The following is a 25,268-nucleotide window of genomic DNA, read 5'->3' on the forward strand; positions in this document are numbered from 1 at the left end:
TAACTTTCCAAACGCCCACTGCCAACTGCTTCCCCAGCGCAGCGAATGGCATGAAAAAATCTGTACTTCAGCGGAACTAGAACCCAGCACCGATTCTCAAGAGAAAAGAGCGGCCCGAACATCACGACTGGAAGCCAGAAGCGTGTCAGCAGTCCACTGCGGAGAAGGGACAAAATGGACAATGGCTCGTTGACGCAGCTGCGAGGTAGGGGCTCCAGAGCAAGGACAAGCAAAAACGGGAAAAGAGCAGAATTTAGACTCCTGTGCCCATGGAAAACTATTTCTATAAACTACGGGAAAGGAACTAAAGTTTAGTAACCGTGCCCGGGGTTTGGGTGGCTTTTCAGGTGTCATTGTATGTTATTGTTGAGATTAAGTGTTTCTGGTTGGATTTCACACGGAGATGACAAAAGAGACGATTTAAAACTGCCAACACACGGCACATCCTCGCAGGCCGTGCTCCTACCTGTGTCCATCTCGTCCACGTTGCTGAGAAAGTCCTCCGGAGTTGTCGGCACGCTGTAGCATCCTAAGCCCAGGCCACTGTCAGTGCTCTGCTCCCTCGAGTGATACGGGCCCCTGGAGAGGAAAGGGCGGATGCGCAGAGTGAGCCCGAGAAGGAGACGTGGGAAGGACAACAGTCATGCAAACCCTGAACCAGGGCCGCTCTCTCATTCCGCCCAACTTGCCAGGTAACGAAGAGGCAGATTTTGCCTCGCCTTTAATTGTGAAACATGCATCCCAATGTCAATGAGATTAATAAACTGTAAGCTAATAAAACTGGCCATTCACAGTAAATTGACATGGATTTCCTTTTCATCTCAAAATAATAATTTGAACACTCTTCTACACATAGAGTATAATACCATTTATGTAAACTTTAAAAACAGAAAACAACGCTGAATATTGCTTCTGGATACACACACTAACAGGCAAGGAGAGGTATAAAACCACATGTGATGGACACACACCAATTTCTAACTAGTGGCTTCCACTGGGAGGGAAGAAGGGAAAGAAATGGATTTGAGTGGTGGCTGGGATGGGGTTAAATATTAATTGTAATGCTTATTTTAAAAAAAAAATAAGATCAATGGAAATATGGCAAATCTGGGTGCTGGGTACATGGGTAAATCTTATGTTAGTCTTTATAGTTTTCTGCATATTTGAAATACTTTTAAGTCAACAATTTAAAAACTCCTTTCCTTCATTACTTTGGTTACTGTTTTCATCTCTCTATTTTCAATAACTTCCATAATTGTATTTGTTTGTTTGCCAGAAGCCTCTCCAAGGGCAGGAAAGACACAGGAAACAGAGAACTTCCCTTTATTTGGGTTTAAAAGACTACAATGAAGGTTGACTACTTCTACTTATGAAGACGTTTCTGGCTAAATGATCTTTTCCTCTGCTCATATGTCTCATATTTCAAAACATCATCTGTTTTAATTAATTTTTTTTATTATGAAATAATTTTAGACCCACATAAAAGATGTCAAAGAGTCGAGTCCCCATGGGCCCTTCACCCAGCTTCCCCAGGGACACGTCACACAACCGCAGGACAATTATCAGCACCAGGAAATCAACACTGAATAACACCATTAACTGAGCTATAAACCTTATTCACATTTCAGCATAAACATCATCTCTTAATTGTCTTGTTCTCTACTTGCCACATGACATGCTTTTATCCCCCTGTTGGCTACATAAAACCCCAAGGTTCTTTCAAATAATTCCTACATGGGGCCACCCCATTGAAATGATAAGTTCATTCTCATTTTCAAATTATCAACTAGAGGGTCACTCCGTGTCACATCCTCAATACTTAAATTTGAGATTAAAAACCAAGAAAGGTAGATGACTTCCTCTGCTTTTCTTTTTTCTGCCACTTTCGTCCTCTTCCTCCCTCTATCCTCGCCCCAATCTTCCAAGCTCCCCATCTTTTTCCAACATAAACAAAGACCCATGACACTCTAGACCACAGAACAAAGAAAGCCAAAATAAGTGGCCTCCAAATGTTAACTTACCCATTGAGGAAAGGATCTGAGCTATTATTAGTGATGGATCTCATGTCCGGGGTCATGGCAGGCGGGTTGACAGCAGCCTGAACCGAGGCCAGAGTCTCGGCTTCCATGGGGAGCTGCCTACAGAGGGCGGCTTCCTACAGAAATGACAGCAGAGGGAGAGGCAGGAGTTCTTCATTCACTGTCAGACTGGAGCAAAGTATACTTGACATGAAAACTGATACAAAACACGAAACACTTTCCGTTTATTCCCAATAAGTCAAAATCATCAGGAAATCATTAGTGTTCTTTCTCGGAACAAAGTCTTACAGGCATAAGTCACCTTCTCAACATTCACAAAGTTAATGAGAAGCTCAGCTAACGTCTGCCCTCAGGGCAGTGACGCAGCCACTGTCCCACCCATCCAATTGTTTAAATACCCAAATCTGTAAAGGCCTCAAGACGCCTTCTCAGGGACAAGGCTATTTATACCCCAAGTGCTGCAGAGACCAAACCAAAGTCAATCAAAACAACTGGACTCTCCTGGACCAGCAGGTACATTCTGGTCTCTGCCACTTAGAGGCCAGTAAAGCTGTGGGACTACAGAGTTCAAGCCCGAAATTAAACCACATCTGGCAGTTTTATGTCAACAGCCAGGAGAGCAAAACAACCACTTAAAATGTTTGTTAGTCAATCAGTTTTTCTATTTGACTAACTTTGTTGTTGACTGGAGTAAAATGGCTGAAGGTTGGGGACCACGCAGATTGAGTCCAAACCCACTGACAATAGACTGTTTGATAACATATGGATTTCATTAGCAAAAATTAGAACGCTAGCATTATTTTTTTTTAAGCTAGAATTGCTTTGCCAGGAGGAGTCCATCCAAAAAGTTACGAATTTGCCTGCAATTACTTTCTCTAGGTATAGCCTCCAGAGAGCCTCTGCCACTTTGACAAACACAACCCAGCCATCAAATTTCTTTCAAATTTGCTGTTGTTCCCAGAGAATACTTCTGTATGTTTGTACTTGCATCCCAAACCCACGCGAGGCCCATCCCATATTTATGCCTATCAGTTTCCCACTTTCCAGGCTGAAGTCATTGGTCTCACCATCCCTCAAACCCCAGAACCATGGCTACAATGGCAAACAGAACACTCAGGCCATCTAAGTTACAGTATCTTCGTTAGATCTCTTCCAGCCCTAACATGCTATGATTTTAGCGAGTAAGTGCTGTCTAGACAAGTCTAGTGAAGTCATCAGCCATAAAACTTGGGGTTACTAGAGTTCATTGCCCTGTTACTAGGAGTTATGGCAGCATGACTCTCATAAACGGTGAGAGGTCTGATCGATAAGAAACTACATTGTTAATTAGACTGAAATAAATGCCCTGTCTAGAAAGTGCTCCTGGTTCACTTCTGTTCATTCAGATTGCAAATAATCAGAAGACTTAATTAACATAAATAATTAACATAAATACCTAATTAACATACATTTTATTCAATAATCCATAAAAAGCAAACAAAAAGCTTTTAGTCCATAATCCCAATCTTGGAAGTATCTTCTGAATTAAATCTAGAAAAACTGAATTATTTCCTTATAGTTGTTTTTACATGGCAGGCAGTGAGCATTAGAATCTTATTCTCCGACCAAAGCTGACCTGAGGCCTCATACAGAACAGGAGTGAGCCCGCCACCCCTCGAGCACATGCACACACAGGACTCACTAGATGAAAACATCTAGTCAGTGACATAATTTGCAGTTCTTTATCAACTGTAAATGCAAAGGTCCTTTGGGTAATAATCTTCATTATCCAAAAAATCAACTTCAATTAGAATATTCCATTCTCCAACCACTCTAAATAAATGGGGGGTTTACCCCTAAACACATAACCTCTTAAACATACAAGCTGAAGAAATTGCTTCATTTCTTCATACTTCACAAAATTTTACCACCATATGCCTTAAGAATGCTGGCTGAATTTGCAACAGCCAGGTGGCCTGAATTTAAATGTAATAAGAAACATTTCTGGAATTTCATGGGATAAAAAAATATATACATAATGCATATGAATTATTTGTCATCTATAATGACATGTAATATGAAAATAAAATGTTTAAATTATAAAAATTATAAGAAACTAGACATAAAATATACAGTTCTAAACTTTCCTCCTCATTTAAATTATTCCTGGTATATTTCAAATAGATATGATATAAATTTTTAAAGGAATGCTTGTGTGTCACTAAATATATAAATAAAATTCAAAAGGACTATTTACAGTAACCAAAGCTGAAACAACCTACACTATATTGGGGAAAACATTTCACTGGGCCATTTCACCTCTGTTCCCTCTATTTTAAATTAAAGATAACTGAAGTTCCCACTCTTCAGCCTCGAAGTCATTTCCCTCACTACTCTGAAGACTTGACCCCACGTCATCCTGGGAGGCGATGCTCTGTTCTGTGGGGCCTCACAGTATCATTTCCCACCTTCAAATGACTAACAAATGAGACAGAATATAGAAAGGGTGTGGGATGTACCTGAATAATAACTTTGAAATATAAATTAGGCTAGTCTGAGTTAGAAAGTTAATATAGGGGCAACACTTTCTCCAAGATTATTCTTGGGTCACAAGTCATTTCTCAAAGCAGCCACACATTGGTGCCCTGCTCGAAATCTGCCTGCTCCCTCACCCCCTGGATGGAGCCTTGCATGACAGCCCTTCTTCATCTCTGACATGCTCCCCTTGCTCACTCCCTTCCCGCTGTTCCTCCCCTCCAGCCTCTGCACCAGCTGTGCCCTCTGCTTGGAACACGCTCCTCAGATCTCCCCCAAGTTCCCTCCTCATTTCACGTCTGTCGCCTACAAACGCCATCTCTCCAGAGACTAGAGGACATTTTCTTCACAGCAACGTCTGCATTTCTGGTCTGTCGTTCCCATCACGATGGAGCTCCAGGAGGCAAGAGATCCCACCTGTCATGTGCACTCCCAGAGTCCACCCAGCCCCTACGACAGTCTGTAAGTATTTGCTCCACGAATAAGTAAAAAATATGACTGCAGTTCAAATGGAAATATTTTAAATTTTGATTAGTAATAAAAGAAAAAATAAACTAAGAACATTCAATTCTCATCTTCAAGCACAAATGAGTGAAGTAACAGCCTACTGTATACATCCTAACTAGCCAGGTGCAAACTCCATCCTCATGTAATGATACCACTGCACTCTTCCTGCTCCTGACACAGAAGATGAGCAGGAGGTCAGAGTGGTCAGGAGCAAGGATTTGGGGTGAATGCTTGGATCTGAACCTGGCCCTGCCACCTCCCAGCCAGTTATTTAACCCCTCTGTTCCTCATTTGTAGAGTGAGGATAATAACAGCATCTACCCGACAGAGCTGCTGTGATGATAAAGTGAGGGAATACATTCAAGGTGCTTAGAACAGTGCCTGGCACACAAGATCATTAAACACCTGTTAACTTTTATTATCTCATGTTCTGTATTCCAACCCCACAAAACAAAACCCAAAACAAAAATAAACAATCTTAAAAGTCACACCATCATGTGGAACCAATCCACTTTGAGCTGCGTCACACTTCTTCCCGGTCAACTGTCACCTCTGTCACCTCGGAAGGAGTAAACCAAAGTGTGAGATTCATCATGAGTCAGCAGGGCTAAGAAAACAAATTCTTTTTTTAACCAGGAGAGGTTTGTAAACCTTCTCATATAACATAAAATTCGTTTTTAACATAAAGGGAGAGTGGTGAGAAGTTTCATCTCAATTATATTTTATCATATAATTTTATAATATAATAGTTTCATATTTAGAATTTTTAAAAGACTAGCCTTTTTTTTTTTTGAATGAAAATATTTTCCTATTTCCGCTTAGGAACTGAAAGGAGAAAAAAAGCAATACAAAATCCAAGGTTTGGAAATAAAAGAAGTAACCTCACTAACACATCCCCATGCAAACAAGGGAGGATTTTTTTTAAAAGACTAAATTTAGGTATAAAATTAATCCCCAGCCTCAGCATGATTTTGGCGGCCATGACATCCGCTGTCCTTGTACCGGCAGAAATTAAAGCCAGCACCTGGCCTTCGTCTGACGGAGCAGCAGCGGTGAAGAGTGACTGAGCTAAAACAGCTGGAGCAAAGACAGAAGATGGGGCACCGGACCAGGTAAACCAACCAGAAACAGGGGACAGCTGGCCAGGGCTGGGCCAGGGCAGGACTCAGGCCTCCAATCGGAGAGCTGGTGGTGCAGCTGCCCTCGGCCCACACTCCATCCAGCTCCCCAGTCCAGGCAGGACAGCAAACGCCCAGCTGGAGGCACATCCGAGCCCCTTGGTCTGTCTCTCATACCCCAACTCTGCCCCTGTTCAAGAGGTCTATTCACAGATCCCTTCCCAGTGTCCCCACCACCACCACCCACCCTGTCCTCCCAAACAAGTCTTCGGGTTCCTACACTCATCAGTACTTTGGGTCCCTCTTCATCTAGCCGTATCTCACCCACCCTTGGCGGGTCTGCTACAGCACCTCTTCCAGGATGCCTTCCCTGACCACGACAGCCGCAGCAAGCCACTACCCTTGCCCTCTCCCAGCCCTGAACTCCTAAAGAAACGTGTCCAGCTGGAGTCCGAGACCCCACATCTCACACTGCACTCCTCACCCAGCCCCAAAGCAGCCCTTCCTACTAACTTCAAGCTTTCTCTTACTGCCACCACCACCTCTCCTAGCTCAGAATGCGAGTCAGCTGACTCCCTCAGCCCCCCACAAGAAGTCAGTCATTCTAACCTGTGTGTGTTTTTTTTAAATACTACGGAGACTGCCGGGGGCAGGTACTGTTTTCGGGAGCAGGGATGCAGTGATGAACAGCACACTGCTCTGCCCCACGGAGGATGCTACAGGGGGAGGCAGACTGCAACAAATAATGACAGATAAGGGACAAGCCTTGTGGGTTCCACCTGCCTGACATCTCCAGGGCTCCTTGCCATCTCAAGGAGCGGAGCAGCCTTGCTTCTCTGGTCATTCTAACCGACCTGCCTACCTCACTCAACCTCCAAGCGCAAGGCTCCAGCCAGGGCTCTGTTCACACTTTGCTGAGGTCTTTACAAAGAGTGACCAGAGGGGAAAAATCAGGATGCGAGGGGTCCGGGCGTCACGTCCTGTGAAGGAGCAGGGGACTGTTTAACCAAAGGGCCTTGAGGGGCACACCTTGGTCTCAAACTATGAACAGACTATCGCATGGAAGAAGGAAGACCCCTCCTACCCAGGTCTGAGGCAGACACGCTGAAGGGCAGTCTGTTCAGCGGAAGAACTGGGTCTTCTCCTTTCTCCAGGCTACTGGCCGCTGGAATTCCCAAGCAGTTGTTGATGGTTCCACGCTATTAGACATGCCCAGGGACAGAAAAGGCAGTGTGGCACAGGACACAAAGTGTCCTTGGAAAGACGGCAGTTCAAATCCCCGCTCAGCCACTCCCTCGCTACAACATCTCGGACTCAATTCTTAACCTTTCGTGATAGTTTGTTCATCTGAAAAAAGACGGCTCATGAGACTCATCTTGCTGGGCTGTTAGAAGGATTAAAAGTATGTTTATAAAGAACCTGGCACGGCGGGGCAGTCAGTAGAACGAGCTCCTGACAGTGTGAAATGTTGTAGAAGAGAGATGTTAGCTAATGCTTGCATGTGGCTTACTAGGCGTGAAACACTGTTCTGAGCACTTTCACGTATTATTTCATTTCATCCTCATGGCAACCCAACTGTCTCCATTTTACAGATGAGGAAACTGAGGCATGGAGAAGTTAAGCAACTTTCCCAGCATCAGGCTCCAGAGTCTGTTCCTGCAGCCACCACACAGGCTGTGGCAGAGAGAGGAAACCGAGGGCAGACGCAGGCAGACCTTAGATTTTTGGCCCTTCACCTACTGGCTGTGGGACTTGGGCAAGTTACTTCCCTTCTCTGAGCCTGTTTTCTCAGCGATAAAATGGAAATACCAACCCCCTTCCTTTAGACAGTTTCGAGGAGAATTTAATGAAACGCCTGTTTAACTGTCCTGAACACAGTTTCCCTCCCGGAATTGGAAAACAGATTGAACTGGAAGCATTCTATGATCCTTTTCAACGTATGCGGGTGGAGCCACTGTCCTGGGAATTCACAACACATCGAGAAAAGTTATAAGTTCAGATTTTAAAGACCAGTTTCAGAAAGATCTGGAAGGCTGCCCCTGGTCACCCCACCCCGCCCATCCTCCACCACCACTTTATTTTTCCGCTAGATCCAAGCTGGGGTGGAAAGACTGTTGCAAAATAAGGGCTTGAGAATCTCTTTCCGAGCTTGTGGTCATCCATCCAGCTCCCTGAAACGAATAATTAGTGTGGGTTAAAAAAACACCCTCTCCTAGCAGCTGGGGGAGAGGTGGCGTGTCAAACAGCTGTGAGGGTGAGGGACGTGGAAGACAAATGCTGATCTGTGAGTTGAAGGTGGCCCTGGAAGCAAACCTCAACCCCCATTTCCTTCCAGCCCCCTCGGCCTGCAGCTTGCCCTCGGAATAAATCAACAGGGGAGGTGAGAAAGCAAACAGCAGTTACGAGCATCCTGCAGCCCGGCTGTCGGCCGGCTCCCACCCTCAGTGGAATGTCCTTCCGAGGGAGACAAGATGAAGGACAGCATCCTCTTCTGAGGGTGCTCTGCTTGATGCAAGTGTGTGTGGCCAGGGCTTCTACCAAAAAAATGGAAGATCGGATTGTTCTAATTATAAAGGGTGGGGTGAGTAGAAACAAATGAAAAAAATAAAGACAATATTTTGAAATCCTAACATTAAAATAGTTATTCTGGTGCAGAGAGATTGTTCTCTCTGCCAAAACCCTGAGGGACTTTGGAGGCAGAATGCTGACTTATTTACCTTCTTTACAGAAAAAAAAAAAACTTGAAAACATCCCCAATGTAAGTTTCTTTTTAACTCCGTGCCAAGGGATTCTAGAAATTCATTGTCCCATTTCCTGGAGCCTCCCCTTTTGAAATACTTCGTCACACAGGCTCAGCTGCCAGACTGTCGTTAAGAAGGAACAGTCAAAATTCTGACACTTCTGGGAAGACATTTGTTGAGTCCATAATTATTACGCACGGCTGCCTGTTGCTCTTTTAAATCAGGGTGTACATAACAATCTTGTGTTTTTTCTATAATCTCTGCTGCCCCTTAGAATCACATTAAGGAAAACATCATAATTTAGATATTCTTCCCTCTTCACCTAAGAAAATAGCCGAATGGATTTTGAAATGAAATATTTGTTTGTACCTTAGTGATGTTATTAAGAACAGAAATAAAAACCTGCTTTTCCTTTGTGCAGATTGGGTGAACTTCCATTTAAAAAATGTGTTCAATTTATAACACTTTTCCAAAGGGTCCTTGTAAAAAGGCTTGAATTGAAATTGTTCCTCGACAACATGGGAACACCAGGACATTTTAGAAAATGGGTTATTTCTGGGACTTGTAGGTAAATAAACAGTGATGGGGGCTGGAATGGAAGCCCGGTGAAGGCGGGGACCAGGTGGGTCTGCTCAGTGCCAAGAGCGTTTGCTGACCCCACGAGGGAATGAACTCAGAGCCGGCTCCCCCAGGGATTTCTACACCGGCTGGACACACGACGCTGATGTCCTAGTCCACCTGAAAGTGACCGTTATGATGTGCTTTTGTAAAAGCTGGACTGCAGCCCCCTGTTCTGCAGGAAAGACTCTTTATGAGCTGGCCACCATATGGCTTCTCCGGCTGCCGTGACACGACCCTTGCGAACCTCTCTCAGCTGCTCCTCATCGGGCAGGAAGCAGAGCTCTGAGCCTCCCCCGCCCCTCCCCCCACCCCGCCACCAACCCGGTTGTCCCGTCACCCTGGCAACCAGAGGCCAGGCTTAGTCAGCACTTTCGCCGGACAACTGTGTGCCCCTGTCCCAGGGCAGGTTGGGGGCAACAGCAGTGCCCCAGCCACAGCCGGGCGCCCCACCGCACTTCAGACTGAAACCAGTGACACCCATGAAAAGAAATGCTCTCCTCGGATAAACACACAGGGCTGTTTTCAAGTCAAGGAATTGTTCCTTCCTTCAGATGAGCAAACAGCGCTGTTTGAGAAACAGAGGCCTGTTTCTCAATTTCTTACCAGTCACTAAAACTTTCCATTTCATGGGCAAAGCTGCAAACATGCCCTTTAGGATCCTGAGCAAACACTGTCAGCTTTCAAGCTGTAACAGAATACTCTATGGTCCTTGTGGGCCTGTGTGGCTCATGGTCTTGTAACATTTGCGTCCAGCCCGTCGTAGAAAGGGGTCCAGGCAGCTGCAAGAACCACGGCCAAGGTCAGTGCCGGGCTCCCAGGGCCGACGCGGGGCAGATCACGGACCTCCCAGCACATCAGGAGGGAGGGGCGCGCAACAGGCCGACGTAGGCTCCCAGTTTTGTTTTAAAACCCACAGTACGCACCGTGTCTTGTGAAACACTGGGAAGAAATTTCCCATCTTCAGAGGCACTCCCTTGAGGTAAGAATATGAGTGCTTATTATGTTCTTCTTGGTTTCTGAGTATTTTACACATATTCTACACTGAATGTGTTTTGTTTTTTTGTGCGATCATCCTACTTTATTATTATTTTAATTTACACAGAGAAAAATTCACTCTGTGGGGTACACTTCTGAGTTTTGACAAACACACACAGTGCTGAAACAGCCACTCCAACCGACACAGCACAGCAGCATCGTCCCCCCAAATTCCCAGTGCTGCCCCTCCCACCCCCGCCCCTGGCAACCACTTATGTGTTCTCTGTCCTTTGCCTTTTCCAGAATGTCGCATAAATGGAATCATACAGGATATAGCTTTTTGGGGTCTGTCTTCTTTCACTTGGCAAAAAGCTTTCTTTTACCTCAACCAGAAAAAAAAAAAATCTAGTCAATTACATTTTTAAAAATTAAAAAGTTAATTCTTCTACTTAGAAAAAAATTATTGAGGCCGGCCCAATGGCGCAGCAGTTAAGTGTACATGTTCCGCTACTGTGGCTCGGGGTTCGCTGGTTTGGATCCGGGTGTGGACATGGCATTGCTCAGCAAGCCATGCTGTGGTAGGCGTCCCACATATAAAGCAGAGGAAGATGGGAACAGATGTTAGCTTAGGGCCAGTCTTCCTCAGCAAAAAGAGGAGGATTGGCAGCAGTTAGCTCAGGGCTAATCTTCCTTGAAAAAACAGAAAAAAATTCCCCAAGCTGAATTCTAATTTCTTTTTTAAAACTATGAAGATACCAGGAAGCACATCTTCAACTGAGGCTGCTCTCTTTTTGAGGGTCATCATTTCTCTTTTGAACCTGAAGCTGCTCCACAGACTTTTGGGAAATTTAGCAAAAATAAAACTCGCTCTCACGAACAGCAGAGAATGTCTTTCACAAACATTCCTTCTCACAAGGTCTGGGACATGTGCCTGTTGAGAGCAGAGAAAGATCCGCTTTCCTAAGAAGGCTGTGCACTGTAGAGCCGGCCGCGAGCCCCTCGTGCTCACAGCGACGCCCTCCACTTGGAGCACCTGCCGCATCCCGAGATAACTCATCCACGATCAGATACAAGCAGGTCAACACTGCCGCTACAGCAGCCAATGCTAAACGGTAGGGACCAGTGTCAGCGAACCTCCTACTTCAGAAGATTCCTAATCAGAGGAGATACCAAGCCTCACTGGCCTTTTTGATTCTAATTCTGTAGCCGTTCAACTCGTCGGCCTGAAGGGCCACTGAAAAGAAATAAAGAAGCACCCTATGCTCACTTGCATAGATCTCTGAGCTGGGGTGTGTCTGGTCCCCACCTCGATAGCGAAAGTTGAAGATGGCAACACTGGGCCCCAGGACGTAGGGAACAGTTTGAATTTACCCTTCTGGCTACCAATTTGGATTAGATTTCATCATTTTGTCTCCTCTGCTAAAATTTACGTTCTCTGAGGGCAGCCACGTCTCATTTATCTTTTTATCATTTTCCACTATATAAATGTTGGCTGAATAAATGAATGAGGAGATAAAGGACAGAAGAAATGAAAAAAATAATTTTCCATCCTGAAATGAAGGTTCACTTTAGATCTGTAATCAATCCTCAAATCCAAGTGTTCATATCCTGGCATGATTTCAGTGACAATGAGTTGACACTTGAGCCCTTGGCATGGAGGGGGTGGAGGGGAGGTCAGACTGTGCAACAAGGACTGAGGAACTGTTTTCTCCCCAGCAACAGCATCAGACTGCATGCCTGAGAAATAAGGGCATGGAAGAAGGAAGAAGAAATGAAACTGAATATTTCTGTAGTATGTAATTTATAAGGAGCTATCATATATCTATGAATGATAAAAAAAATATACAGAGCAGTGATGAGTTCCCAAGAATCAGGGAATAAATTCATCTACTGACTCCTTCCTACGACAGAGAGAGCATAGGATGGGGCCCCTCCCAGAAATTCTCCCTCGGGCCGGCCCAGTGGCACAGCGGTTGAGTTTGCACGTTCCACTTCTCGGCGGCCCAGGGTTCACCGGTTCGGATCCCAGGTGCAGACATGGCACTGCTTGGCACACCATGCTGTGGTAGGCATCCCACATATAAAGTAGAGGAAGATGGGCACGGATGTTAGCTCAGGGCCAGTCTTCCACAGGAAAAAGAGGAGGATTGGCAGCAGATGTTAGCTCAGGGCTAATCTTCCTCAAAAAAAAGAAAAAGAAATTCTCCCTCGATAGAAGTGCAGGATGATCGAGGCCTGCTGCAAGGCAAGGACCCTGAGGAGACAGGCTGCACGACCAGGACCCTCGTGCAGGTGAGAGGAGAGCCAGGGGAACCACACACTGCCCAGAAAGCAGGGGACAGGCGGGCATCGTGGACTCTGCAGGACGTGGGGGTGGGACCAAACGAACAAACGGAAGTCAACAGATAATCTCCAGACTCAGCAGGTCCATCACTTTCTCCATCCATCATGCGTCTGTACCAGAGGCCGGAAGGCAGCTGAACAGTTGAGCCAAATGTCACTTTTACTGCCAGCCCATTGCCCTGCTCCTGCCCTGGCTTACACGCACATAGTGAGACAGAAAATCACCAGATGCAAGACGTGAAAACCCACCAAGGTGTACACATAATCCACAGCTGACAATCAGACCTCTTGGCAGACACCCCAGAAAACCATCAAGGAACGTTCCAACACCATTTATCAAATGGCCTTAAATAATCTCTGACACTGAGGAGCAGGCCGCTTCTGGCTAGGGAAAACAATCCTCCATGATTAAAAAGTCTCTTTAGACCTTTTTCCTGTATTCCATATAAAAAAACATCAGAACCATCCATGCTATCCCTTCTCTTCCTCCTAACTACAGACGCACCCGTGTGCACACAGTGTCAGAGCTGAAATGTGACCCTCTGTGAGCAAATCCGGACAGCATTTCTCCCTGTTGTCCTACACGGTGCAATCACACACTGTGAGGCAGCAAAATGCTCCCAGGTCCAGGCTTCTGGGGATCAGCCCCGAAGGAACTTGGTTGGCATTTCTCTAATATGAACCATCTATACTCCACTCTGGTTCAAAGGCACCTACTGTTGGGATAAAGGAAACAATTTGGGGCTCTTACCCCCACCCCTTTGCAGAAATACTTTCCGTGGGAAAGAAGGAGGTGGAGCAAGACAAAGAGAAACACAGAAAGAGACAGAAACTAAGAAACAAGTCATTCTTTGCAGAATGGTCACAGCTTTGTGCAAAAAAACCCCCAAAACGCATTAAAGTTCATTAAATAAAAAACTAAGAGAAAACTTATAATGCTACCATAATGCTGTTTAATTTACCCTACATTATAAAATAGAAAAGTTATTCCAAATGGAATTACTAACCAAAGACAGAAAACAATAATACAATTATTTTCTGCTAAGAAACATGATACCGAATATCTAAAAACAGTATAAACAACTGTTACCCTGAAATAACCATGAAAGTTCAGATGCAAATCTTCAGGGTAAAAAGCACAAGTGTAGTTATACGATAAGGTTACAGGCCTCACATTTAGAGGGCAGTTCAACTCAACAAGAAAGCACAATTTACATTCGCTTCCCTCATCTTCAAAGGCAACGTCTAAGAAACTACTGCAATTCATCATGTTTTTTAAACCTCACACAGGATAGATACTTTCTACCCTAGAATTTATTTGATGGGAAATACATTATTCATTTACAGAAGTCAACGTATATTTTTGAAAGTATCAGATCTAAGTAAAAGAAAAAAGTGTTTACCGGAACATCCCTAGCCACCTGCAAGGAAGCTCTCCAAAACAGTTAAAACTACTTATTTCCTTAAACTAGTGAAAGGAAGCTACCCACCATGTATCATGCTTCATGTGAGTCATAAAGTCGGAAGAATTAGAACAATAAACCAAAGCTTTCCTCCCCAAAATGTAGCCAGCAAAATTTATGAGGCCTAAAACATGGGCGACGTTGGTTTAGCAACACAGAAGAAAGAGTTCTGCTCTTGCACAGACCAAGCCACTGAAGCAGGGAGAAACTGTGGCTTCCTTCCAGGATTCACCTTTACTCATTTTCTGAAGTGCACGCACCGAGCCTGACCTAGCGGACACACAGCAACATTCTGTCAACTGAACGAACAAATGAACGAATGAATGAATGAATGGAGTATGGCGCAAAGGCGCCTGATCAATGCCTAGGCAGTTTTGCAGACCACTCTATCAGAGTCCATATGCAAACCATCTTCCTTTCTCTTTCTCCCTGAATTTTCCCTCTTTTTCATGCCCCATGGTAGATCAAAGATCGTTGAAGATTCTCTGTAATTCCTTCCACGGACCATCCCCTCTGCTATCTGCTTTAATCTGGGGGGGCTCTGTGACTTCCTACCAAGAGAATATGGCAGAAGTGACTTGGTGACAGTTTCCAGAACCAGACCCTAAGACACTAGCAGCCATTTCCTGTCTCTTGGAACATTCTCTCAGAGAGACCTAAGCTGCTATGTCATATGTGCCACTACTCTGCGATTGCCATGCCAAAAATGCCATATGCAGATGCTCCGGGTTTTCGTCTCAGCTAAACCCAGCTGTCCTCACCAAGGTGCCACACACTTGGGTAAAGCCATCCTGGACCCTCCAGACCAGCCCACCCAACAGCTGAATGCCACTAAGTGACCTCAGTCATACCATGTAGTGCCGAAGAACAGCCCAGCTGACCTACCCGAGCTCCTGACCCACAAAGTTGCGTGATATAATAAAACGGCTACTGTTTTCAGCCAGGAAGTTTTGGGATAACTTCTTACACAAAAATAGATAATTGGAACATATTCTTCCTCTCCTTCTAAAGACCACCGGTGGAAGCCTAAGGGAGCCGTGCTGACATAGCTAGTCTTTGTTCTCATCAGCTTGGCTCTGAAGACAGTGCACACAGACGCTGGGAGAAGATTCTGGATTCTACTCAGGAGGTTTGGAGCAGAACTCTGGGCCTTGAATGGTTCTAGAAAAAGGTTTACCCTGATGGCTAGCAGCTACCTACCCACCAGCCTCAGTACCAAAGGCCATGGAGCCTCCGCCAGCCAGGCCCCATGGAAGGCCATACCTGCCTCATGAGCTCCTCCTGGCGCATTCTAATCCTCTCTCTCTCCATCTGGATCCTCTGAAGCCGAAGTTTCTGCTGCTGCTGCTGCTGCGTGGTCAGTGCATTGGGCATGCTCAGGAGCCCCGCTGGCGGGTTCTGAGGCGGGTGGTTCTGCTGGCTCAGGGCACTGGGTGCCACCTGCTGCTGGTGCGGGTGAGTCATCACTGCAGGAGGGAAGAGCAGAGAGGAGATGCATGAGCAGGGCCCACATCACCTTATCAGAGAGACCATCAGAATGCCTGTGCCGTGGAGTATGGATGCCCAAGATTCCTTCCACAGCACTTGCCTGTTAATCATTACTGTTGAAGTAATTATTACCTTAATTCAATTCACAGAGCTAGATACCAGCCCCACTCCTGACTCATCTACTCTCGGCTTTTGTGCCCTGTTAAAAATCTTATTTCACACCTTCCCTGTGTCTAGAGTACATTTTAAGCCTCTCAAAGAACACAGTGGCCAAAAGTAAATTCCACAAAGGTTACCACAACGTATGAGATAATTCACCAGGACATCTGGGGTGTGTGCACGTTCTCAGACAACCTGTGTGTTCACGGCAGAGCTGGGGAGGGCGTGTGGCCACAGACATGGAGCGGGTACGTGATTTCTAGGGTGGATGCGTGAATGGACAAGCAACACGTGAAACACAGCCCTGGATCCAGGACCTCCGCACAAGCAGGACCCCATCAACACTTCATCAAAAAGGGCGCCCCAAAGATCATGAGCTCGGCTCAGGAACAAAGAACTGACTGAGAAAAAATGTGCTAGTTTCTGCAAAGGGAAAAATGAGTGAGGAAGAAATTACATAAAAGTGCTGTGTTTGTGATTAAAGGCACCAGAAGTGTTTTAAACTTGTTAAGGATTTTCCTTTTATCTGCATTCACCAACATTTTAAATTTTAGCATATAGTACTTCATTTTAGAAAAAACTGAAAAATCCTTTAATGAATTCTAAAAAAGTGCATTTTTAAAAGTGCTAATTTTTCTCAAAACGGTTTCCCAGTCAAATTTGCTTAACTTCTGCTTGGGCAATATCTTGTAATAATGAAAACCCTGCTTTTCAATCTATTTGTTCCTAGGTCAGGACCAAAGGCAACAACTTATAATTTTATATACTCACTTCATTTCTGAGAAAAAACTCTCAATTTTAGCTATATTTGGTATCATTACTGATAAAAGATAAAATTATTGTCATTTTACTTGGTCTAAAAGTTAAATATTTTAGATCTTCAGTTTGCTATGGACATCACGTGGCAACATGTTGATAACTAAATTTTCTTAAATGAATTTAAAGTAGCCTAATACCTATTAAATGTATATGTAGACCACACACACACACACACACACACACTGGAAAGACACTACCAATACTAAAGATTTTCTATAGAAGAATTGGTTTCCTCAAGAAACAACTAATTCCATGGCAGGAACTTCCTCCGGATGGGAGTAGAGGTGGGGTAAAAACATTTTTTTTAATTTATTTATAACTCTCTGAAATCTTTATTGGCGTTCCCCCTGTGCAAGGCACTGGGTTTGTGGTTGGGTAACTGGCTCCTGCCCTCATGGAAACTATGAGGATGTGTGAAGGAATGAGATGGGTTGTGCTCTGTGGCTACAATGTTAGGCTCTGTAGGATCCTTGGAGATTATCTAGTCCATGCCTTTCTTTTATGGAAGAGAGACTGGAACCCTGAGGGGGGCAGGGCATGCTCTGGTTATCGGCAGGCGGGACCAGGTCCAGAGTTGGGGCCTCCTGACTCCCGGCACACCTGCCCCTGGCCACCCTGCCATGCCTTCGACTGAAGGACAGGAAGGTGGCTGGGCCTGAGAGCAGCCCTAGAAACATAGTTTGCTTCTGACCACAAGGAAGGACCCACTTAACCAGCAGTCATCAAATCAGGGACCTGGGCCCAAAGGTTTCGAACAGGAAGGTTCAAGAAGGGTCTGCATAGACTGACGACTCGGCTCTGTACCGAGATGCTGAAGGGGAAGGAAGAACTCTGGGAGAATTCCGCCTGAACAATTCAGGCCCCGCTTCCTGAATTAAGACCCCCAAAAGGAACCGGCCCCATCCTGAAACACAGGGAAGCTCAGTGAACGATGAGAAGAATGGAGGAAACCAGCTCGGCGTTTCTGACGTTCTAAGTTTGAGAACAGGGGAAAAAGCACAGTTGTGCTGATGCCGAAACAACCGAAATGAGCGTTTCATTTCTGTGGCTTGTTCGAGCACAATTACAATCTCAATTTGAAGGTCTGGGTGGGAGGTCAGGGGTCGTGCACACGGTGTGACAGGGAAAAAGCTCTTTAAATACAGATTCAAGTAGACAAAGTCCAGATATCCAGAAAGGCTAACTTCATAAGACCTCTTCCAGGCCAGGAGAAGGAAGCTGAGATGGAAGAATAGTGAGTGTTTCCAGGCACAGCCACTTCTGAACCTCCTGAAAAAGTCGGCTCCTATTTTTCTGACGTAACCACTATAGACAAAAAAGATGCCCAATTGTGTCTATAAGAGAAATGAGGAAATGGAATTTTTCTAATATCAGAAATCCCCACAGCAGGAAAAAGAAGCTTGAAAAGGTTAAATTTGGGGGGGGGGGGGGAGCAATTAAGAAGCTATTAACTTTATGTTTTTCTAAATCAGATACTTTGAAAAATTTAAAAACTGACTCCGGTCTGGCAACTTATTGACATGACAGAACTGGAGCAGGATGGCCTTCGGTGACTCGGGAGGACCGCCCGGTTAGTGTACCGGCCCTGCACTGGGTTTACCCACGGAGGACTCTGTTTCTCAAGCCCACACAGCACCCAGACGCTGCTCGGCGGACTTCCTTACTGTCTGCACCCTTATCTGGGGCAGTCTAAGACTTGGCAAGCTTGTCCCAACCACGCCCTGCTGGTCTTCAAAGCCCCAGCCCTGACAGAGACACCCACAGGGAGGCGTGGTGGGGCAGCTGCTTCCTTCCACTTAAGCTACATGGGACCATTCAGACTAAACATCTCCAGTTATTAACTGTAGAAACTGGAAAAAAGTGGAGCTCAGACAATGTCTTTGTTTTCAAAGTAAAGCACAACACCCCAGCAGAGAAGCCTGTGTGGGAACACATACTGTAGGATCGTCTGGAACAGCCAAAGACTAAAAACGATGCCCACCCGGGGGGAGATTATGATCCATCACTCAGAGGAATTCCATGTGACTACTGCAAAGAATGAGGGAGCTCTGTAGGTACCTACATGCAACAATCTCTAAGAAACACTGTTCAGAGGGAAAAAAATCGAAGGGACAGAATTATATGCATGAACATGTTACTATTTGTAGTCAGAAGTGGGGGTGGGGCATGATACACACACAGCAAATCTCTCTAGAAAGATGCCTGAGGAACTGGTAAACAGTGGGTGCCTCTGGAGAGGAAACCAGGTTCAGGCGTGGGAGATGTTCCCTCCCCTCTTCTGCACTGTTTAAAGTTTTCCTACATGCATTTATTGCTTACGTAAAACATAAAAATATTAAAGTAAGAAAACATAAAATAAAACATGGTCATGTATGCATCAAACTCACTATTTTCTTGGCAGAGTGAAAGGAGGTAACCCCAAAATTATATGAAAAACAACATAATTGAGATGGTCCAAGCTGACGGCCCAGCTGGTGCATCCTCCTGTGGAGATGAGGAAACCAAGACCCAGAGAGACAGTGCATGTGGTCATCAATGCTCGGGGGCCTAGAAGCCAGGTGTCCTGGTTCAACCCAGGTGCCCACGGTTCACCTACTCTGCTCCGTCTAGTCCTTTCATTTCCAACTGTTCCTGAACCTTCTCTGAGACTGGAGCTCATGAACTTCACTGATGGCTGAGGTTCTTTAAAACCATGGCTTCTGTTAGCCGCTCAGAGACAATGGGGGCAGAGGAGGCCCCAGACAGACATAAAGACAGAGGAAGTCCTCAGGAAAGCAAGGGAAGGCAAAACATCTAAATTTGTGATGAACAAAATACTCCTTGGGATACTATTCCAGAACATGTCAGAGAGAGAACAATAGTTCAGTTAAAAAAAAAAAAACCAAAGCAGAGTATCCCAAATTCGGTATCTGAGGCCAAACCAGTCCAGGGCAGACTGCCACTAAATGCCTCGGACGGCTAAAGACCTCGTGAGTTCTAGACTTTCGCTCAGCCCCACAGAAAAGGATAACCCAAACAGAAGATTTCTCCGCTGAAGCAGGAATGCATCAAAACTAAAGCAGAGACATCTTTTTTTTCCCCCTTCTAAGAGAGTTAGAAAACACCAAAAAAGACAAGCCCCCAGCACCTGAGGTCAGAACACCCTTTGGTGCAATGACTGCGTCCTTGGAGAAGGAAAGGGTCAACATGGGAATGGGACAGGGCACGGTGCCCATCCACAATGGACACGACCCTCCGGTTACTGCTGCCCAGGACAATGTACACTAAGGCACCTCTGGCACTTTCCAGCAAACGCACTTGGCTGCTCCTTCTGCAAAGCCCCCAGAGCAGGCTCAGGGCCAGGAAGGTTCTAAGCCTGTACACATTTGCTATTGAAGAAGCAAACATGCAAGAGGTAAGGTCTCCCCTCCTGAACGTTGGCCTTTCCCAGCACCAGGGAACAGAGAGCGACAGCTCAAAGGGAAAGGCTTCGGCAGCCTCCCCAAGCCAGGAGCTGCAGACACGAGGGGCCAGGGAACCAGAGGCTGCCCAGCGCGCCGCCTGGAATGTCTGACAAACGTCTTTTTGGCCTTGGAGAGGTTCAGTGGCTTGCTTTTCTGTGCCCTGGGCTTGCTTCCCTCATTTTTAAAATAGACTTTGGTTACTTACACACACACTCACACACACACACACACTGCCAAGTGAAGAAAACAAAACCGTAGGGTCAGGCTCAACTACAAAGCCATCACGGGCCTGCATGGGGCTGGCTCTGAGTGGATTATGGAAAGGACAACCAGTGCGCCAATGGCTGGAAGCCACACCTCAGCCCTAGAAAGACACAGAAAGTACTTTATTCCCTTCAAATCCTTCTCTCCAATTCACAAGTGAATCTGGGGAGGGCAAAGCAGGACACCTGTAGCTGGTTACGAGTTTCTTGTCTCGTTCTCAGCCTCCTCCCTCCTTTGACAACAAACTTCTCAGCTGAGGTATCTCTACATCAGGCACCTTGAGCTGAACTTTTAAAAAGACGTGGGTTTTTTTTAACACGTCAGAGGCACAATTCCACGTGAGTGAGTGAGTGAGGCCTCCCCAGGCCCTCCAGGGCTTTCCCTGCTCCCACACCCATCCCCAGCGGTACTTCTGTTCTATCAGTAAGGGGGAAAGTCACGCATGTTGTTGACTAAGGTTCATCAGTTTAGTAAAAATATAACAGCCATGAGTTTTCAGTCATATAAACAAATGATTGAATGAATAAATAAGCGGGGGGAGAAGAGACAAATCTCCCGTACAGAATTCCAAATAATTTAATATAGATTCACTGCCCTCAAGGAAGGGGGGCAAAAACTCCCTCTCCTGAAGCGAGGACTGTGCAATGACGTCCTCCCTCGAGGACAGCAGCGAATCGGTGAGGGATGGTAACTTTACAGGAGGGGTCTTGCTATCAGCCAGGTGATCAAGGTCAACATCAGCAGGGCTAAGTCATGGCGATAAGATGTGATGAAAACGGCACTTTGCCTCTATGATCTTCCTCCCAAAAACCCACCATCCCAGTCTAAGTGGAGAAAAACATCAAATTCCATTACAGGGGAATCCTACAAAATTCCTAAGCAGCACTCCTCAAAACTATCAAGGTCCTCAAAAACAGGAAAGTGTAAGAAACTGGCACAGCCAAGAAGAGCTGACGAGACATGGCAGGAAAGGTAACACGGTATTCTGTAGGAGATCCGGGAACAGAAAAAGACATTAGGTCAAAACTAAGGAAATCTGAAGAAAGTATGGATTTTAGTCAACAATGGTGTATCAATATTGGTTCATTAATTATAACAAATGTAGAATACTAATGTAAGATATTAACATTACAGGAAATTGGGTGAGGGGGTATATGGGAACTCTATTCAATTTTTCTTAAAATCTAAAACTGTTCTAAAAAAACTGTGTGTGTGTGTGTGTATGTGTGTGTAACCATGTCTTCAACAAACACCAGGAACTGTGCCAGGCACTGTCTCTTCAACATTCACTATTAATTAGTTTTTATAGGGTATATAAAAAATGGGTAAATATTCAAAGAAAGCATGGTCTAAAATGTATTCCATGGGAGTAAATAGATATTAAGCTAAAACTTAAAAAAATAATAATAATAATAGCTGCTTCCAGAAGTGTTCCATGGTCAAATAAGATTGGGAAATTTTGGGCTAAACAGAGTTACAAGAATTTATTCTATTGCAGTATCTCTCAGAGCCTTTAATATACTAACAGAGACTTTCCAAGAGGGAAATATACAATGCAGCACTTCCCAAATTCGGAAGAGGAGTGTTCTCCTGAGTCGGAATACTGGGAAATACTGGTTTACTGTAACTTAGCAGATGCCTTGGCAGTCCTGAATTATGAAGTGAACTGAAAATGAATTAATATTTTTTAAGCTCCTACTATGTGCTAAGTAAACTCTTTTTAACGAAGCAGCATGTAGGATGCAGAGCCAGAGAAGGGAACATAACCACTCACTGATGTTGAACAAAGTGGTTTCATGTGCCTAGAATTACTCACTGCTGTTCAAGATACAAAGTAACAGAAAAACGCACCAAAACAAAACAGGGAAAGCAAGGCTCATGATAGACATTGCCCGAATAGCTGCTGAAATTCTCCATAAGCAAATGCTGACTGAACAGGAAAATAAATTTCAAAGATGGCTTAACTTGTGTATCAGTTTTGACAGATGGTGAACAGAACCTTGCCAAATTAACTTTCATTCTATGTATTCAGAATAACCTATCTTTTGGTTTAGTCTTGTTTACCTGCTTCTATCATAAAACAACATTAAATGTTCCCAAGTGTCCTAACATCATCCTGGGAGAGTGGGAAGAGCTTAGAAGAGGCTGACTTACTGTTTTGAAAACCTGTGTGCATTCAAAGACACACACTTGACTTGGGATCCGGGAAATGTCATTCTCCAGGATGGAACAGGTGTCTAACTCAGTTTGATGTTTGGGCTAATAAGTTTATACAAATTGCATCAGAAACACCTTCCAGAAACCTAAACACCCCATGAGATGGGTGCACAAGAGCCCCTGAATTGGGGACGGTCAGAAGTGAAAGCCGAGCGACCACCTTACTGTCGGTCCACTCTACAAAGTCTGAGACTGAGAGGCTGAGGTCCTTCACAGAGGGCGACCACTCGTCTTCGTCTCCCGGGGCCTGAGGGGTTCCTGGGACCCTGGACTCCAGGGCTAGATCCGGGACAGCCCCAGGCAAACAGGGTGGTTGGTCCCCTGAGGCCTGTGCCCGTCCCAGGCCCCTGGGGCTAACTCAGGCAGGACCCGTTCCTACATCACCCTCGTGTGTGCCCTCACAAAGAGAAGCAGAGCCAGCATGAAACAATCACGTATATTCAAACCACAGCCGAGCTGCCTGATCAGCTCTTGGCGTGTCCTCCACAATTACAACCACCTGGGGGTCCTTTTGCACCCACAGTACTTGATAAGAGAGAGGGGATATTTCTCCTCCTTCGCTCTGCAGCTTTTTGAGGAAGTCAAGCCCTGTTTCTGACACTGCAGCACTCGTAAACATGCATTGGTTTAAGTCTGAAAATCAGCAAGTCGTCCCTGCTGGATTCCTGGCTGAGCTGTCCACGCTCAGGAGCAGCGCTCTGCAGAAACACTGAACTGTCCCTCTCCCATGATTTGAACTCACTCCCCTCTTCCCGAGGGCTGGACTTGTGCTCCTTATAAATAAGATCTGGGAAGGAGCCAAGCCCCATTACCCCCCAGAACCGGCCCAACGATACGGCTCTTCCTCATGAACAGAACAAAAATAATCCAGTGCGTTTCACATCTGACTTGCAGATGCACAGGCTGGGCACTATACATCCCGTAAACTCAGCTTCAGGGTTTGTGGATCAGAAATCAGTAATAAAATGTCAGCATCATTTATGAGGAGATTATCGCCACAGACATTTTTTAATTTAAAAGAAACATAACAAAAAGGAAAAATCAGAACTGTGTCCCGCCCCCAGACACACAGACACAAGGCTTTCTCTTGAGGCCACATTTTCACCATCACTCCTGTAATTTTCTTTAAAGAGTGGCCCTGAGCTAACATCTGTTGCCTATCTTCTTTTATTTTCCTTCTCCCCAAAGCCCCCCAGTACATAGTTGTATATTCTAGCTGCAGGTCCTTCTGGTTGTGCTGTGTGGGACGCTGCCTCAGCATGGCCTGATGAGCGGTGCCATGTCTGCAACCGGGATCCAAACTGGCAAAACCCTCCGCCCAAGCAGAGCGCACAAACTTAACCATTTGGCCACGGGGCTGGCCCCTACTCCCATAATTTTCCAAGTGGCTATTTAACAAATGCTAGATTTCTGGACTTTGCTTCAGCAGTAAGATCTTTCTCCAGAGCCCGACAGGCGGCATGAAGCAGAGGCGACCCTCACGAAGCGGTTCATTTGAAGCAGACCTAGGAGTGGTGCCAGCGGGCGAGTGAGCACTTCTATGCGGCCCCTTGGCTGTCTGCTCTAAATTCCCTTGGCCTCGCATTCGCCGTGCTTTCTCCACAGGTGTTTTTCAACTCTTGTGTCAAAATATTAAACAAGTTTTTAAAATTTGTTGAACAGACACAGCTTTTTGAGACTGGATACTAACTGAGCCTAGCTTCAGCTCACATCCCCCTGAAATCCTGGCATGGGACCTTGGGACACAATTTAAAACCAATGATTTAGGCCAATTCTCTCATTTTAGAGATGGAGAAACTTGGAAGGTTATAGGACTCAGCACAAATCACGGGCATGGACTGTGACAAGTCTAGGAAGCCCAGGGAATATGCTAGAACGCCGTGGCTGTGCCAGCTGCACTGATCACCAGTCGCTGCCCTGTCCTGCCCACCCTCGGCCATCAAAATATAGTTACTAAGTTTGGTGACAAGGATAAGAAGTGTTTTGCATCCCCTATTGCATGACAAAGCTTAATGCAGACTAATTTAATTAACTTATTTACTACTATAAAACGATGAAATCCACATAAATCACATGTTATGATGACACCCTGTTTGTGTGATTTGGTTTTACAGAAAATGGCATAAGGCTTTGTTCTTCGGTCCCTAAAGAAAAGGACAAAATCAGATAACTTTGAAAAGTTACATTTCCTAATTCAGGGAGGTTTAAACAAGAAGAGCTGGTCCTCAGGCAATACCAGACCTTCTGGCTACAGTGGCTTTCGGGCAGTAATGATACGCAACTGGAAGAAGCCAAAACATACAGGTGTAAATCGTTTCTGACATATGTGCAGACCCAGCCACACCGAGCTTCAAAATTACCCCGCGTCAAGAGTGTCTGGTGCAGCTGCGGGTCTCTCTTCCTCTGTTTATGGGCCGTCCATGGCTTAACTCATGTGCACTGGCCAATGTCAGGTGTCACGCAGGCCCGTCTGATGGAAAACACATGTCTAGGAGGTAGAAACAAAAACCCAGGCGCGGTCCAGCCTTGACTCAGTCACGACACAATGGAGGGAAAA

The 25,268-nt window shown here is 45.4% G+C and overlaps 1 protein-coding gene across 1 annotated transcript in view; it reads right to left on the reverse strand.

The window, feature by feature from the left end:
- WWTR1 (WW domain containing transcription regulator 1) overlaps positions 1 to 25,268 on the reverse strand; it is a 120,422-nt gene that overhangs the window by 6,928 nt on the left and 88,226 nt on the right. The window contains exons 4-6 of the mRNA XM_046673942.1: positions 15,585 to 15,787; positions 2,022 to 2,155; positions 467 to 579 (exon numbers count right to left, since the gene is read on the reverse strand). Of these exons, the coding sequence (XP_046529898.1) occupies positions 467 to 579; positions 2,022 to 2,155; positions 15,585 to 15,787 (450 nt within the window). The remainder of the gene's footprint in view (positions 1 to 466; positions 580 to 2,021; positions 2,156 to 15,584; positions 15,788 to 25,268) is intronic.

Source organism: Equus quagga, chromosome 1, assembly GCF_021613505.1.
Source record: "Equus quagga isolate Etosha38 chromosome 1, UCLA_HA_Equagga_1.0, whole genome shotgun sequence".
Classification (NCBI taxonomy): Eukaryota; Metazoa; Chordata; class Mammalia; order Perissodactyla; family Equidae; genus Equus; species Equus quagga.